This window comes from Saccopteryx bilineata, chromosome 3 (genome assembly GCF_036850765.1).
Source record: "Saccopteryx bilineata isolate mSacBil1 chromosome 3, mSacBil1_pri_phased_curated, whole genome shotgun sequence".
Lineage (NCBI taxonomy): Eukaryota > Metazoa > Chordata > Mammalia > Chiroptera > Emballonuridae > Saccopteryx > Saccopteryx bilineata.
In genome coordinates, this window is record NC_089492.1 from 149,573,878 (window position 1) to 149,591,143 (window position 17,266).

Genomic DNA, 17,266 nt, shown 5'->3' on the forward strand with positions numbered 1-17,266 from the left:
TAGAGAGGGGACCCGGCGCGTGCGTGAAGGGGAGGGAAAGAAGGGTAACGAGCACTTGGAGCGGCCAATTAGCAGCGAGGAGTCCAGGCGGCACCCAATCAAGGCCGAGTTCGCAGATGCGAGTAGTTGCAGTAGGACAGCGTGTGTGGCGGACGCCGAATACCCAGGATCGAGCAGCCCGCCTCACTTTTTCCTGCACGTTCCGCATCGGGGCCTCTGGAGCCGGCGAGAGGGCACTGAGGAACTGGCCAGGTTCGTTGCCGGGGCCCACGAGCGCCTTCTGCAGCCGTTGCGGGCCACCTCCTCAAAGCGGACCCTTCCTCGGCGGCTGCTGCAGACAAACATGACGGGCTCGGCGCCGGCCAACTAGGAGAGTCGCCGGAGGCAGCGGAGCCCTCCCGGACTCATTCTTCGGTCCAGGGCGCGCGGCGGGTGGCATGTTTCCACGGAAGCTGGCGGGCGCGGCGGCGGCGGCGGCGGCGGCACGCGTGGTGCCGCGGGGCGGGGGCCTGTTCGCCCTGCTGGCCAATCAGTGCCGCTTCGTGACGGGCCTGCGCGTGCGGCGCGCGCAGCAGATCGCTCAGCTCTACGGCCGCCTGTACTCGGACAGCGCGCGCCGCGTCCTCTTCGGCCGCCTCTGGCGCCGGCTGAGGGGTCGCGCTGGCCATGCCTCGGCTGTGATGGCGGCACTTGCCGGCGTTTTCGTGTGGGACGAGGAACGGATCCAGGAGGAGGAGTTGCAGAGGTAGGACCAGTGGCAAGGTCGCTGCGTTCCCCGGGTGGCGCGGCTCAGGTGGAGAGCGCGGAACCTTAAATCTGCGGCTGCACTTTGGTTCTGCAAGCGGCGGCGCAGTAGGTGGATCCTGTTTTTTAGTCCGCGCTTTTTAAAATTGTGTGTACATTTGATTCGTCGGGCTCGAAATAACAGGACGTGTAGACTAATGTAGAAGAGAGACTTTGGGGTAGCAAGACTGTAAAGAAATAGCATTATTAAAAGTAAGTGAAATGTTGAAGGCACCTACATGGGGCCATTGTTCGCCTAATCTTTAACGCGCCCAGAAAAGTCAAATTCAAGGTAAGTTTCAAATTTGACTTGAAGGGGTAGACATACAGTTTACAAAGTGACCTCGTTCCCAGTAGGACTTGGTTAGAATCGTCACTGTGACTCTTGGGGCAGAATGATGAGACTGTAAGGGATTTTGCCCTCCTCTGACAACCCAGTAGCCCAGACACTAACTTGTGAGAGTTAGGTATTTTGGTACTCTAACCAGAACTTTGAGAGGACTGTTTCATTCGGCTCTGAAATCATGCTTCCTTCGTCAAAACCTCAGTGTGAAAAGCATGTGTCATTGAATTTGTTAACTTGTTATTCAGAATCAGAGCCCTTAACACTTCTCAAGTAATCTGATAGAGAAGCCTTGCCTCAGCTCTTGCTTCACGTTGTCTCTGTATTTTTTTTTAACTGATACTCCTTTTTTTGGGGTGACAGATAGGGACAAACAGGAAGAAAGAGAGATGAGAAACATCAGTTCTTCCTTGTGGCACCTTAGTTGTTCATTGATTGCATTCTACATGCCTTGACTGGAGGCTACAGCAGACCAAGTAACCCCTTGCTCAAGCCAGTGACCTTGGAGCTCAAGCCAGCAACCCCGTGCTCAAGCCGGCGACTTCACGTTTCGAACCTGGGTCGTCTGTGTCCCATTCCGACCCTCTAGCCACTGCGCCACGGCCTTGTCAGGCTAACTGATGTTCTTAAGCTGTTCTCTCTCTCCATACCACATACACTGTACCCCGGGAACCTAGAACATTGTCTCCCCCCCCCCCCCCCCCACACACACACCCTTGCATGAATCCCACACAGGTCTACTTATTACAGATATTTTTTCTATTATGACTTATTTTTGGTTCGGTTAAATATGGAAATACTTGAGTAAAGTTAACATTGTGATCTGTTTGGAGGTGTAGCACCCAAATGCCAGGCATATTTGTGCAACAGTGTGAGTTGTGGGTAAATGGAAGTTAATCTTAGGAACTGGTAATACTTTTTCTAGCAGGGAGGATAACTGTTTTATAAATGCAATTTAAAATCGTAACTACAAATGATCTTATTCACAAAAAGTTAAGATACCAAAGCATGATTGCTCATTTGCCTAGCTTCTGTTAGTATTCTTTTGCTATTTGTCCATTTGTCTAATGAAAGAACCTCAGATGTAAGAAATAAAAGGAAACTTTTTAAAAATCAATTGATTTTTAGAGAGCAGAGAGAGAAGGGGGGAGTGAAAAGCATTCATTTTGTTCCACTTAGTGGTTGCTTCCCATGTATGCCCTGATCCCAGGTATTGAACACACACCTTGGTGTTTCCAGATGACACTCTGACTGAGCTAACTGGGCAGGTCCTAAAAGAAACTTTTTTTTTTTAGATTTTATTTATTCATTTTTAGAGATAGAGAGAGAGAGAGAGATGGGGGGGGGGGGGGTGCAGAGGAGCAGGAAGCATCAACTCCCATAAGTGCCTTGACCAGATAGTCCCAGGGTTTCCAGCGACCTCAGCGATCCAGGTCGACACTATCCACTGCACCACCATAGGTCAGGCCTAAATGGAAACTTTGAAATTGAGAAATTATCAGCTGTTTGAATTTTCATTGTTGTGTGTGTGTGTGTGTGTGTGTGTGTGTAACAAACAGTGAGAGAGAGGGACAAATAGGAATAGACAGGGAGGGAGAGAGATAAAAAGCATCAATTCTTTGTTGAGGAAACTTAGTTGTTCATTGATTGCTTTCTCATATGTGCTTTGACTGGGGGCGGGGGGACTACAGCAGAGCAAGTGATCCTTGCTCAAGCCAGCAACCTTGGGCTTGATAGCGACCATAGGATCATGTCTATGATCTCATGCTCAAGCCAGTGACCCTGCGCACAAGCCAGCAACCTCGGGATTTTGAACCTAGGTTCTCTGTGTGCCAGTTCCACTGTGCCACCACCTGGTCAGGCTTATTCTTTTTGATGATGAAATACCCATATTCCACAGTGGTGAAGTTTGAGGGGGAAGTTCCCAGTTGGATCTGTTTTGGGAAGAGGAGAAAGACCTGAAAGGGGCTATTGGAGTGAAAGAGAGGGAAGATGTTTTGGGGAGTCAGAGTTGAATGGTATTGGAGCCTAGGGAGCAGATGTCATATTTTGTCTTACTTTGTGTGTTTTTTATGGAGATATGTCCTGGAAGTTCTGTTTAGTGGGTCTCCCATTTGCCGGAGCTGTAAGGAGATACAAGATAGGAAATCAAAGTGTAAAAGTTTGAGTTAGTCACTATCCACAGGGGCAGAAAAATAAGAGCAGTTGATGACCAGGCCCAGTATTCATTCCATTTCCCTCTCTTTGGGTTGTTTCTGAAAGCTGGAAGACAAATAATATGCTATTCAGCTCTATCTTCGTTGTATAGTAGTTTCATATGTCTTTGTTCTGATAGTTTGGTAGTTCTATTTTGTTTAATACAATGAAACACTCTTGGTTCTAATGCAATTCCTAAAGAAGTATTGCTCTGGGTTAACCCTTTTGGGGATTTATGAAACTTAAGTGAAGGCTAGTCAGAACACTTAAGGTGCCTTTTTGGACTCTCTCCAGGGTTGTTATAATAAAGGCCCTCATTTAACACTTCATCGTCCAATTTATGCTTGAATTCAGTCATATACTTAAAATTTGATCAAGTTGTTCATTTTGAGGAGTTTTAACAATGTTTGTTAACTTTCTTTTCCCTTTTTTCCAAGTGAGACTCCCCCACATGTGCCCCCAGCTAGGATTCACTCAACAACCACCATCTTGGGATGATGCTCTACCCATCTGGGGCCATGCCTGCAACTGAGCTATTTTTAGTGCCTGAGTCAGAGGCTCCAGGGAGCTGTTCTCAGTGCCCAGGGCCAGTGTGCTCAAATCAGTCAAGCCATGGCACAGGAGGGGAAGAGAGCGAGAGAGTAGAGAAGCAGATAGGTGCTTCTCCTGTGTGCCCTGACCAGTAATTGAACCCGGACATACACACACCAGGCTGACACTCTACCATTGAGCCAACTTGCCAGGGCAAAAATGTTTGTTATCTTGATAGAGAGACAAATAATATACTATTCAGCTATATCTTGGTTGTACAGTAGTTTCATATGTCTTTGTTCTGTTAGTTTGGTAGTTCTATTTTTAATACAATATTCTGGTCCAGTTCAACTTTTTTTGATTGGTGTTTAAGTATATTTACTTTAATAGAGGCACTGTTAAGGTTGTTATAGCTAGGTTCTTACAGCTAAGGTTGTTAAAACATTGTAGATTTTGTTTGTTCTAGTAAGATGATTTTGTGTAGCTTCCCTGATGGAACACAGCTGAATGTGCCTTGGGACAAATGCATTTCTTTCATTGTTAATGGAAGAAAAGAATAATTGTCCCTTGGCCCTTAAATCGTGGACTTTGGCTCTTCAGCGCTGTTTCTGTATCAACTTGTGCTGGTACAAACTAATTCTGCAATTGTCTTTGTTAAACAGTGATGGAGTGTGCAGGATGTCTCTTTGAATATTTTAAAGTGGTATGTGTATTTTCTTGTGTTATTTGAGTTTCTGTTTGGAATGAAAAAGAATAACCTTTTCTATTCTCTGTGTTTAAGAATATCTTAACACATTGGACCTCATGAATCTAGCAACAGGAAGAAAATGGGAGGAGAGAGGGGGTCAGGTGTACTAATCAAGTCTTTTAATGCTTGGTCTAGTATTCGTACCCTATTGCCCTCAATTAAACAAACAAAATCACTTCAATCCTTATTTCAATGCTACGTGGCATTCTGAGTCCAGGGCAGATATTATGGAAAAATACAAAAGTAACTTTTTATTGCTTTGGAACATCAAGAAAAAATTATGGGAACAAAAAGAGGAAGGAAGTTAAGAAATATGAAAGGCTAGGGGAAAATGTTCCATTCACTTTTCCCTTTAAAAAAAAAATTACAGTTCATTGCTCTAGAAATTTGAGTAAATAAGTGCCAGTAAATTTTCATACAGAAAACTGGCTGTTTTCTCATTTCTGCCTTTCTGGGCATTTAGAATACGTACTTTTATGTGCAGTATGCTATTTACATAAATCAATAAAAAGTCCTTTTGATTAAAGGATTTTTTAAAGAACACTATTGAGGATATTTATTTGATATACCCTTCTTCGATCATCATAACTACATAAAAGCTGACTTGAATTTTTTGGGATTGTCTTCACTATTTTACCATTAACCAGTTGGCCCAGAATTGCAATGAGCTAGTCTTATTTCTAAATGTGTTCATAACAGTTATACTTAAAAATCTCTAATTTTGACAGTAATTTGGAATTTGAGGGAGGGGCTATGTGAAATAGTTATCCTACTGAAATTGTTAATTACAGGGATGGCTTTATTTGAATCATTTTCGAGTCTTATATCAAGCTCTATACTGAGACCAGGACCCCTAGATGAACCAAACATGGTTATATACTTACTGTTCTGTTTTAATGGTTTTATGCCTTCTGTTTCTGTAGCTCTCGGTCTAGCCTTTCCCAAATTTGAACCCATTTAAGTTTTGGAGAAAGGGAAGCATTGACTGTCTTTCCTTGATCCTCTTACTAATCTCTTCTGTCACTATTTTGGGAATAATCTCTTTTGTCCTTTCTTTCTTATTACTTGTTTAAGTCTCTTTGATAACAAGGTTTAGACATCCATCCCACCCAAACAAGATTTGGTACAACAGGTTACAGCGATGAGTGGTGAGAGCTGTTTTTCCTTCCTTTACACCAGGGGCCCCCAAACTTTTTACACAGGGGGCCAGTTCACTGTCCCTCAGACCATTGGAGGGCCGGACTATAAAAAAAAACTATGAACAAGTCCCTATGTACACTGCACATATCTTATTTTAAAGTAAAAAAACAAAATGGGAACAAATACAATATTTAAAATAAAGAACAAGTGAATTTAAATCAACAAACTGACCAGTATTTCAATGGGAACTATGGGCCTGCTTTTGGCTAATGAGACGGTCAATGTTCTCCTCTCACTGACCACCAATGAAAGAGGTGCCCCTTCCAGAAGTGTGGCGGGGGCCGGATAAATGGCCTCAGGGGGCCGCAGTTTGGGGACCCCTGCTTTACATATAGGGTAGTGAGTGACTGTGCACGTGGGTCTGTCATGTTAACAATTGAGACCTTTTAGAGATTTTGAACCTGAGGAGATAATCATTTACATTTTCATGATACAGACTTGCTCCAGCATTTATATTGTACTATATTCAAAGACTGAACGTTATTTTTTTACAAGACATTTCTTGTCCCCTGTTGGAACTTAGTCTTATAATTTTAATAAAGGCCACTTAGTGCTCTAATTATATGGGTCAAAAGCTCTGTACCACATTGAGTCTTCAGAAGGCCATTAAAAATATTGCTTATAGTCATATAGCTTTTTTTAAAAATAGAATTTAGACAAAGAAAGAAACATTGATATGTTTTTCTACTTATTTGGGCATTCATTGGTTGATTCTTGCATGTGCCCTAACTGGGGAATGAAACCCACAATCTTGGTTTATTAGGATGATGCTCTAACCTACTGAGCTACCTGGCCAGAGCAGTTTAATTTTCTTAATACCTTATTACTATGTAATTTAGGGAGCCTCTGATTTATTTTTAATAAGATATTCCTGCCTCTCTTTATTATGCAATAGCAATAGCAGCAGTCAATCCTATTTTGCAGCTTTTAATTAAAATTAAAACTTATTTTATTATTTTATTTTATTTTAATTTTTAATTGTTTTGTATTTTTCCAAAGTTAGAAGCAGGGAGGCAGTCAGACAGACTCCCACATGCACCCGACTGGGATCCACCCGGCATGGCCACCAGGAGGCGATGCTCTGCCCATCTGGAGCATTGCTCCGTTGAGGCCCGAGCCATTCTAGCACCTGAGGGGAAGGCCATGGAGCCATCCTCAGTGCTGGAGCCAGCTTTGCTCCCATGGAGCCTTGGCTGTGGGAAGGAAAGAGAGAGATAGAGAGAAAGGAGAAGGGGAAGGGTGGAGAAGCAGAAAGGTGCTTCTCCAGTGTGCCCTGGCCGGGAATTGAACCCAGGACTTTCACACACTGGGCCGACACTCAACCACTGAGCCAACCGGCCAGGGCCTAAAACATTTTAAAGTCACTACCTTCTAGGAGGTTTTATTTTATTTTATTGTTTTTTAATTTTTATTTATTGATTTTAGTGAGAGGACAGGAGAGACAGGAACATAGATCTGTTCCTGTATGTGCCCTGACTAGGGATTGAACCAGCAACTTATACACTTTGGGAAGATGCTTCAACCAACAGAACTATCCAGCCAGGGCAAAACTTTTCTAAAAGGGTTAATTTAAACCTTTTCATTAGACCCTTGGTCGGCAAACTGTGGCTTGCGAGCCACTTGCAGCTCTTTGGCCCCTTGAGGCCAGCTTAGGAATACCCTAATTAAGTTAATAACAGTGTACCTACCTATATAGTTTAAGTTTAAAAAATCTGGCTCTCAAAAGAAATTTCAACGGTTGTACTATTGATATTTGGCTCTGTTAACTAATGAGTTTGCCGACCACCACATTAGACCATCAGTATAAATAATAGGTTCTTAGTGGCCAACAAAGAAATTGATATTGGTTAACTTAAGACACTCAGAGCACTGGTAAGAAGGCCAAAGAAAAGGTTATGCAAGGGAACAGACAAGACCAGCTACAGGAATAATCTTCTTAGGGCAACTGCTGGTTTTGTTTCCCCTAGATCCATTGCATTACTGCACTCAACTCCCTCAAGGTCACTGAGACTACTCTCCAAAATATCCTGTCCTTTCTTATTTCCTTAGATTCACAGTCTCTCCCAGAAGTCCTAACCTCAGTTAAATCAGGAGCGGTGCTCTGATGGAGAAGGGGGCTCCACCCCACCTACTGTGGGATTCTCCCCAAGTGAGAAAAGGTTTCAGTCAGTCAGAACAACAAATTTCCCCCTCTAAATATCAATATTTTCATCTAATTCCGAAGTTTAAAATTCGGAGGCCTGGCCTATGGTGATAAACTTGGAATGCTGAGGTCACTGGTTCGAAACCTTGGGCTTGCCTGGTCAAGGCACTTCTGGGAGTTGATGTTTCCTGCGTTCCTGCTTCTCCCCCGCTTCTCTTTCTCTCTTTCTCTCTCTCTCTCTCTCTCTCTCTCTCTCTCTCTCTCTCTGTCCCCCCCCTAAAATGAATAAACAATAATCTAAAAAAACTGGAAAATTGGGATTTTAGAGCTAATAGAAATCTTCAACAAATAATGTCCTCACTTTACAGATGGAAACAGGGAGGGCTTTACAGATGAAATATACTTGCTTAAGATTACACAACTAGTTGGCAGAGCCAGGACTAAAACACATATCTTTACACTCAGCGTCACTTTGTGTCACTCTAAATCAGGGGTCTCAAACTTGCGGCCTACCGAACAATTTTGTGCGGCCCACAGACTAATCCACGGGCTTACTTAATTTTATCCAAAATATTTTGAACTTCATGGATTAGTCTGTGGGCCGCACAAAATTGTTAGGTGGGCTGCATGCGGGCCGCGAGTTTGAGACCCCTGCTCTAAAATTTCCATCTGGGGTTACCAGTATAACTTTAAATTTTTGACTTTTTTTTTTTTTTTTTGTATTTTTCTGAAGCTGGAAATGGGGAGAGACAGACAGACTCCCGCATGCGCCCAACCGGGATCCACCTGGCACGCCCACCAGGGGGTGATGCTCTGCCCCTCCGGGGTGTCGCTCTGTGGCGACCAGAGCCACTCTAGCGCCTGGGGCAGAGGCCGAGGAGCCATCCCCAGCGCCCGGGCCATCTTTGCTCCAATAGAGCCTTGGCTGCGGGAGGGGAAGAGAGAGACACAGAGGAAGGAGAGGGGGAGGGGTGGAGAAGCAGATGGGCGCTTCTCCTGTGTGCCCTGGCCAGGAATCGAACCCGGGACTTCTGCACGCCAGGCCGACGCTCTACCACTGAGCCAACGGGCCAGGGCCTATTTTAATTTTTTTACACAGAGACAGAGTCAGAGAGAGGGATAGATAGGGACAGACAGTCAGGAACGGAGAGAGTAGAGAAGCATCAATCATCAGTTTTTCATCACAATACCTTAGTTGTTCATTGATTGCTTTCTCCTATGTGCCTTGATGGAGGCCTTCAGCAGACCAAGTAACCCCTTGCTCAAGCCAGCGACCTTGGGTCCAACCAAGCTGGTGAGCTTTGCTCAAACCAGATGAGCCTGCGCTCAAGCTGGCAACCTCGGGGTCTCGAACCTGGGTCCTCCACATCCCAGTCCAATGCTCTATCCACTGTGCCACCGCTTGGTCAGGCTAAATTTTTGACTTTTAAAGCAATGTATTAATGTAATCTTTTAATAAGAATTTGAATTATTGAGACCTACTTACATATTCATTTACTTGCTTAGTTTATTCAGTAAGCATTTGTGGAGCATTTAATGTTTACCAGGTACTTGCTAGGACCTGGGAATACAAATATGCAAACAATTGCTGATTCTGGCCATTAGGGAATTCATAATTTAGTAAGGGAGGCAAATATAAAGATTAATTATAATGTGGAATGTTTCTGTAGAAAGAGTAATTGTATATGATTAATTGCCTAGAAGTTAACCTTTAACCTTGTGGGGTGTTTTGAAGGTTGAAGAGTAGTAAAGTGCACTTCAGACAGTGTAACAGTAGTTAGTGGGGGTTTTTTTAGTCTGAACGACGGAAGAGTTGTACATGACATAGATAGCTAACAATCTTTCTTTCCTGCTGTTTAAAGGTTAAGGGAAATGTACAAGCCATGTTTTTAAAAATTAAAATAAAATGTTTCAGATATATAGAAAGATTAAAAGAGTAACATGAATGTTACAAATACAGTTATTTTTAAGAAATAAAATATTTATTAACAAATTAATACCTCTATATCCTTTTCCAGTTGCACTCTCCTCTCTCCAGATTATCCCAATTTGCTGTATTTTATTTCACCCTCATAAATATACACATACACACACACACATACACACTTATCCCTAAATGATGTATAATGACACATAGTATGATATATGGTTTTGTTTTGAATGTTTTAAAGCTTTATGCAGTTCTGTACTAAATGTGTACTAATGAGCTGAATCCAGCAATATATAAAAAGGATCATATACCACGAACAAGTGGGATTTACCCCCGAAAAGCAAGGTTAGTTCATCATATAAAAACAACTTAATATTCCATATTAATAGAATAGAAGGGAAAAACCATTTGGCAAAATCTAATCTTCTTTCATGTTAAAAAATTTAACAAAGAATAAAGGAAACTTTTTCAACCTGGTAAAGGGCATCTATGAAAAACACAGTTAACAAGAATAGTTATTAGTGAAAGACTAAAAGTTTTTCCTGTAAGATCAGTAACAAGACAAAGATGGCTATGCTCACCACTTCTATTTAACATTATACTACATGTTCTTGCCAAGGAAATCAGCAAAGATAACAAAATAAAAGGCATCCATATTGGAAAAGAAGAAGTAACACAGTGTATTTGAAGCTGACCTTGTGTTGTATACAGAAAATCCTAAGGAATCAACAGGAACCTGTTAGAGGTAATAAAGGAGTTTACCAAGGTTGCAGGATACATGATCAACATTTAAAAATCCTACTTCTATATACTAGCAATGAACAATCCAAAAATAAAACTAAAGCCATTATATTATACTAGAAAGCCCGGCGGTCATACGAAATGACTGCTGTTCTAGATATTATAAATTGTAATTAAAATGATTTGTGCAAAGGTGTCTGCTAATTCAAACTGAATTACCCAGGGCAGGCTGCGAGGACGCCCCTTTGCTTACTGCCCCACGGGGTTTCCCCCTTCTACTTGCTTAATTGCTTAAAGTAGAGTGCAATGAAGGAAATCACTGGCGGTACATTTCTTAAGAGCCACCGCTAGCTCAATAAATAAAGGTGATTTAAATAATAAAATGTTAATTCACATGTCAAAGATCTCTTTGTACACAACATTTCTTGTGTAGCTCTTTCCATCATTTTTATTTTTTTTTATTTTATTTTATTTTTATAACTAAAGAACATTTATTTGTTTCTCACTGACTTTATCTTAGGACATAACTAAAACTGTGCCACCAATGGACTGGATTTAGCTCAGCGGTTCCTTGGAGTCAAATTTACTTGTTAAAATTATGCCACCACCCACCCCTCTTGAAGAAGGGTTAGTACAGTGAATGTTATAAAGCAGATACGCGCAGTTTTAAAAAGATTGGAACCACATTAACTGACAAAAATTTCCTTCTAAATCATAACAATGTTTAAGTAGAAAAAAAAAAGGTGGTGGGGGAGGGAGGCAATGGGAGCTTCAGATTGAACAAGATCCTCACATTTCATCTAATACATTCAATCCTGGCTAGAATGAACCAAATGCATACAGGATATCTATAATACAAAACTTCCACTACAGATTGCTGTACATATCTGTGTTCCAAGCCCATCCCTAAACCCCTAATGCTTCCAACACAACTATTTCCCGGCTTGTTGGGCCTGCCGACGGAGGAGCACGTAGATCTTCTCTTTAATCCAGTCTTTATTATAAGGCTGGTATGTCTGGGTATCAGCTCGGTAAACAAGACAGCTGAGGTCTGCCAGATCATCAATAAAATCAAACAACTGGCTGATATCGTATGTGATAGAGGGGCTGTTGGGATTCATTCTCTTCAGATGTTCTTCATACATTTTACAAACACCTTCCATGCATTCATTCACTGATTCATAATCGGCGTAAGTTCTGCCTTCTGGCCTCTTGGTAGGCTGTACCAGCAAAATGGTGTGAGACATCGCGCCAAACTCTTTCGCTGCAGCCGCCGCCAACAGTGCCGCCACACACGAGCTTAGCCACACGCAGCCCTTTCCATCATTTTTAAGCTCGCCTTGCAGAGGACCATCAATTATTATTATTATTATTATTATTTATTTATTTTTTTTACAGAGGCAGAGATAGACAGGGACAGACAGACAGGAACGGAGAGAGATGAGAAGCATCAATCATCAGTTTCTCGTTGCGCATTGCGACTTCTTAGTTGTTCATTGATTGCTTTCTCACATGTGCCTTGACCACGGGCCTTCAGCAGACCGAGTAACCCCCTGCTGGAGCCAGCGACCTTGGGTCTAAGCTGGTGAGCTCTTTGCTCAAGCCAGATGAGCCCGCGCTCAAGCTGGTGACCTCGGGGTCTCGAACCTGGGTCCTTCCGCATCCCAGTCCGACGCTCTATCCACTGCGCCACCACCTGGTCAGGCCATCAGTTATTTTTAATTTTATGTCCGTTCTTTCATGAACTCTTGAACAGGCAACATAAAGTTGACCATGTCCGAATGCAGGCTCAGGTAAAAAAAATGCCAACACGCTTAAGCGTTTGGCCCTGAGACTTATTGATGGTCATAGCAAAGGCAAGTTTTACAGGAAATTGTCTATGTCTCAATTGAAACGGCAACCCTGTTTGAGATGGAGCCAAATCAATTCTTGGAATGACATGTATTTCACCTTTAGAGGAGCCAGTCAAAGACTTAGCTATTATGACATTATTTTTCAATTGGAGAACCTCTAGTCTTGTACCATTGCAAAGACCCCTTCTGGTGTTAAGATTTCTTAACAGCATAATAATTGCTCCAATCTTTAACCTCAATTTGTGAGGTGGCATGCCAGAAGGTGGGACTATTTGAATGCCGTGGCAACTTCACCCCATTGGCTAGTACAGTTATGCAAGCAACCAATAAGCTATTGGCGACAGACACTTAAGCCGCATATTTATATTATATTTATAGTAGCATCAAAAGGAATAGAATACTATGCCTGACCTGTGGTGGTGCAGGGGATAAAACTTTGACCTGGAATGCTGGGGTTGCTGGTTCGAAACCCTGGGCTTGCCCAGACAAGGTACATATGAGAAGCAACTACTGTGAGTTGCTGCTTCTACTCCTGTCCTGTTCTCTCTCCTCTCTCCAAAATCAATAAATAAAATAATTAAAAAGGGGGGCCTGGCCGGTTGGCTCAACAGTAGAGCGTTGGCTGGGCGTGTGGAAGGCCTGGGTTCAATTCCCCATCAGGGCACGCAGGAAAAGCAACCATCTGCTTCTCCACCCTCCCCCTTCTTTCCCTACCCCCCCCTTTCCTGCAGCCATGGCTCGAATGGGTTGAACAATTTGGCCCCAGGCATGGAAAATGGCTCCATGGCCTTGCCTCAGGCCCTGAAATGACTTGGTTCTGAGCAACAGAGCAGCGGCCCCAAATGGGCAGAGCATTGCCCCCTAGTGGGCTTGTCAGATGGTCAGGGCACATACAGGAGTCTGTCTCTCTACCTCCCTGCCTCCCTGCTTCTCACTTAATTTAAAAAAATTTAAGAAAATGCTCTGGCTGGTTGGCTCAGAAGAGCCTTGGCCTGGTTATGGATGTCCGGGGTTCAACCCCCTGATAGGACAGGACACACAGGAGAAGTGACCATCTGCTTCTCCACTCTTCCACCTCCCCTCTTCTTTCTCTCTCTCTGGCAGCCATGGCTTGATTGGTATGAGCACATTGGCCCCAGGAGCTGAGGAAGGCTCCATGGAGCCTCTGCCTCAGGCACTAAAAATAACTAGGTTGCGAGCATGGCCCCACATGGGCAGAGCATCAGCCCCTGATGGTTGTCAGGTGGATCCTGGTTGGTGTGCATGCAGGAGTCTATGTCTCCATCTCCCCTCCTTTCAACTTGGAAAAGAAGAAAATAATAGAATACTAAGGAATAAATTTAACAAAAGTCCATTACATAGTGAAAACTACAAAAGATTGTTGAAAAAAATTTAATCTTATTTTATATTTTTAAAAAATTGATTTTAGACTCTGACTAGTTGGCTCAGTGAATAGAGCATCAGCCCAGCATGAGAACATCCCAGTTCATTCCTTGGTCAGGGCACACATGAGAAGCAACTATCTGCTTCTCTTCTTCTCCCTCTCCCCCTTCTCTCTTTCTTCTCCTCTCACAGCTCTCTCTATTTGTTTGGGTGCCAGCATCAGGCGCTGAGGATAGCTCAATTGATTTAAGCATTGGACCCAGATGGGGGTTGCCAGGTGGATCCCAGTTGGGGTGCATGCCAGAGTCTGTGTATCTCCCCTCCCCTTACTTAAAAAAGAAAATTTAAAAAGGCATGACCTGTGGTGGTGCAGTGGATAAAGTGTCAACCTGTAATGCTGAGGTTGCTGGTTTGAAACCCTGGGCTTTCCTAGTCAAGGCACATATGGGAGTTGATGCTTTCTGTTCCTCCCCCCTTCTCTCTCTCTCCCCCCTCTCTAAAAATTAATAAATAAAATCTTTTTAAAAATAATAATAATTTTAAGAAATTGATTTTAGAGAGAGAATAATTTGTTGTCCCCCTTATTTAATTTATGCATTCATTGGTTGGTTCTTACATATATGTGCCCAGACTGGGGATAGAACCTGCAACCTTGGCATATGGGGACAACATTCTAACCAAGTAAGTTACCTAGCCAGGGCCAAAAGAAATTTTAAAAGACATAAATAAATGGGAAGATATACTGTGTTCACGGATTAGAAAACTTAGTATTATTCAGATGGCAATCTTATCCAAAACGATCTATAAATTCACAATTTCTATCAAAATTGTAGGCTATTTTGTGGAAATTGACAAGCCAACGATACTTACATGGAACTGAAAGAGACCCAGAATAGTCAAAACAATATTGAAAAAGAAAGACAGACTTGGATACTCATCCTTCCTGATTTCAAAACTTAACCACAAAGTTATATTAATTAAATGATAAAGTACTGGCGTAAGGATAGATATTAAAATTGTTGGAGGTCCCTGGCCCAGAAAGCTCAGGTGGTTAGAACATTGACCAGATATGCCAAGGTCAGGGCACATACAAGAATCAACCAATAAATACTTAAGTAGTAAGTGGAACAACAAATCAGTGTTTCTCTCTCCCCTGTCCTCTTAATAAAATCAATTTTAAAATTGTTAGACTCAAATTGAGAGTTTAGAAATAAACTCCTACATTTATGGTGAATTAATTTTTAGCAGAGATGCCAAGACAAGTCAGTGGGAAAAGAATAGTCTTCAACAGATGGTACTGGAACACGTGATGTAACATGCAAAATAATAAATTTAGGCCCCTTATCTCACATCATACACAAAATTTAACTCAGTGGATCAAAAACCTAAATGTAAGCTGAAACTAAAAACTCTTAGAAGAAAATACTAGCATAAGTCTTTATTTTTATTTTTTGAGAGAAAGAGATCAGCTCATTGTTACTTCTTATTAATTGTGCATTAATTGATTCTCGTACATACCTTGCCTTGACTAGGGATCAGGCCATCAGACTCAAGTTGAGCCAACAACCCCTTGCTCAAACCAGCATCCTTGGGCTCAAGTAGCAGATCCCACACTTAGCCAGCAAGCTTGGGTTTTAAACTGGCAACCTCAGTGTTCTGGGTTGATGCTCCGTCCACTGTGCCACCACCAGTCAGGCTAGGCATAAGTGTAAGGTTAAGACCTTACATTGGTCAAAGTTCTGATATAATACCAAAAACATAGGCAATCAGAGAAAAAAGAGATAAATTGGACTTCATCAAAATTAAACTTTTGTTTCTGACCAGGCAGTGGCTCAGTGGATGGAGCGTCAGACTAGGATGCGGAAGGACCCAGGTTCGAGACCCCGAGGTCACCAGCTTGAGCGCGGGCTTATCTGGCTTGAGCAAAAAGCTCACCAGCTTGGACCCAAGGTCGCTGGCTCCAGCAAGAAGTTACTCGGTCTGCTGAAGGCCCGTGGTCAAGGCACATATGAGAGAACAATCATGAACAACTAAGATGTCGCAACGAAAAACTGATGATTGATGCTTCTCATCTCTCTCCATTCCTGTCTGTCTGTCCCTATCTATCCCTCTCTCTGACTCTCTCTCTGTTCCTGTTAAAAAAAATAAAAAATAAAAAAAATAAACTTTTGTGCCTGACCAGGCGGTGGCGCAGTGGATAGAGTGTCGGACAGGGATGCCGAGGACTCAGATTCGAGACCCCGAGGTCGCCAGTTTGAGCGCGGGCTCATCTGGCTATCCCTCTCTTTGACTCTCTCTCTGTTCCTGTAAAAAATAAATAAAATTTAATAAAGTTAAACTTTTATGCTTCAAAGGTCACTATCAAGAAAGTAAAAACAACCCACAGAAGGGGAGAAAGTATTTGTAATTTGTATATCTAATAAGGGTTTAGTATCCAACATGTATAAAGAACTCTTGCAATTTAACAATAAAAAGACAATTCAACTTTAAAATGGGCAAGTATTTCAATAGATATGTCTCCTAAATCTTCATTTTGGAAGAGACACAGATGGCCAATTAGCACATGAAAATATGTTTAACATCATTAGTCATTAAAGAAATACAAATTGAAGGCCACAGAGATACTACTTCACATGCACTCGCATTGCTACAATCAAAAAGGTGGACAGTGACAAGTGTTGGCAAGGATGTGAAGCAGTTGAAACCTTCACACTGTTGGTATGAATATAAAATGATGCAGCTGCTTTGAAAAATAATTTGGCAGTTTGTCAAAAAATTAAACATAGGACTAAACATGACCCAGCAAATTTACTCGTAGGAAGAGAACTAAAAACCTACATTTACACAAATGTTCAAAGCCATATTATATGGCCCTGGCCAGTTGGCTCAGTGGTAGAGTGTCAGCCTGGTGTGCAGGAGTCCCGGGTTTGATTCCCAGCCAGGGCACACAGGAGAGGTGCCATCTGCTTCTCCACCCCTCCCCCTCTCCTTCCTCTCTGTCTCTCTCTTCCCCTCCCACAGCCAAGGCTCCATTGGAGCAAGGTTGGCCCGGGCGCTGAGGGTGGCTCTGTGGCTTCTGCCTCAGGCGCTAGAATGGCTCTGGTTGCAACAGAGCAATGCCCCGGATGGGCAGAGCATCGCCCCCTGGTGGGCATGCCGGGTGGATCCTGGTTGGGCGCATGTGGGAGTCTGTCTGACTGCCTCCCTGTTTCCAACTTCAGGGAAAAAAAATTTATTTATTTATTTATTTATTTATTTATTTATTTATTTACCTATGCTGGCATAGTGGTTAAAACCTTGACCTGGAAAGCTGAGGTCACAGATTCGAAACTCCAGGCTTGCCCAGTCAAGGCATATATGGGAATTGATGCTTCCTGCTCCTCTCTCCTTCTCTCTCTCTCTCTATCTCTCTTCT

At 42.7% G+C, this 17,266-nt stretch overlaps 2 protein-coding genes across 2 annotated transcripts in view; one reads left to right on the forward strand and one right to left on the reverse strand.

The window, feature by feature from the left end:
* The first annotated feature begins 34 nt into the window (after positions 1–34).
* The window catches only part of STARD7 (StAR related lipid transfer domain containing 7), a 30,240-nt gene continuing 13,008 nt past the window's right edge, over positions 35–17,266 (forward strand). Inside the window, exon 1 of the mRNA XM_066267731.1 lies at positions 35–745. Within this exon, the coding sequence (XP_066123828.1) occupies positions 438–745 (308 nt within the window). The 5' untranslated portion in view covers positions 35–437. The remainder of the gene's footprint in view (positions 746–17,266) is intronic.
* Positions 11,348–11,926, reverse strand: LOC136328845 (enhancer of rudimentary homolog). The gene has a single exon (XM_066264833.1). It carries the CDS (start codon positions 11,860–11,862, stop codon positions 11,548–11,550), a length of 315 nt encoding a protein of 104 aa, XP_066120930.1. The 5' UTR covers positions 11,863–11,926; the 3' UTR covers positions 11,348–11,547.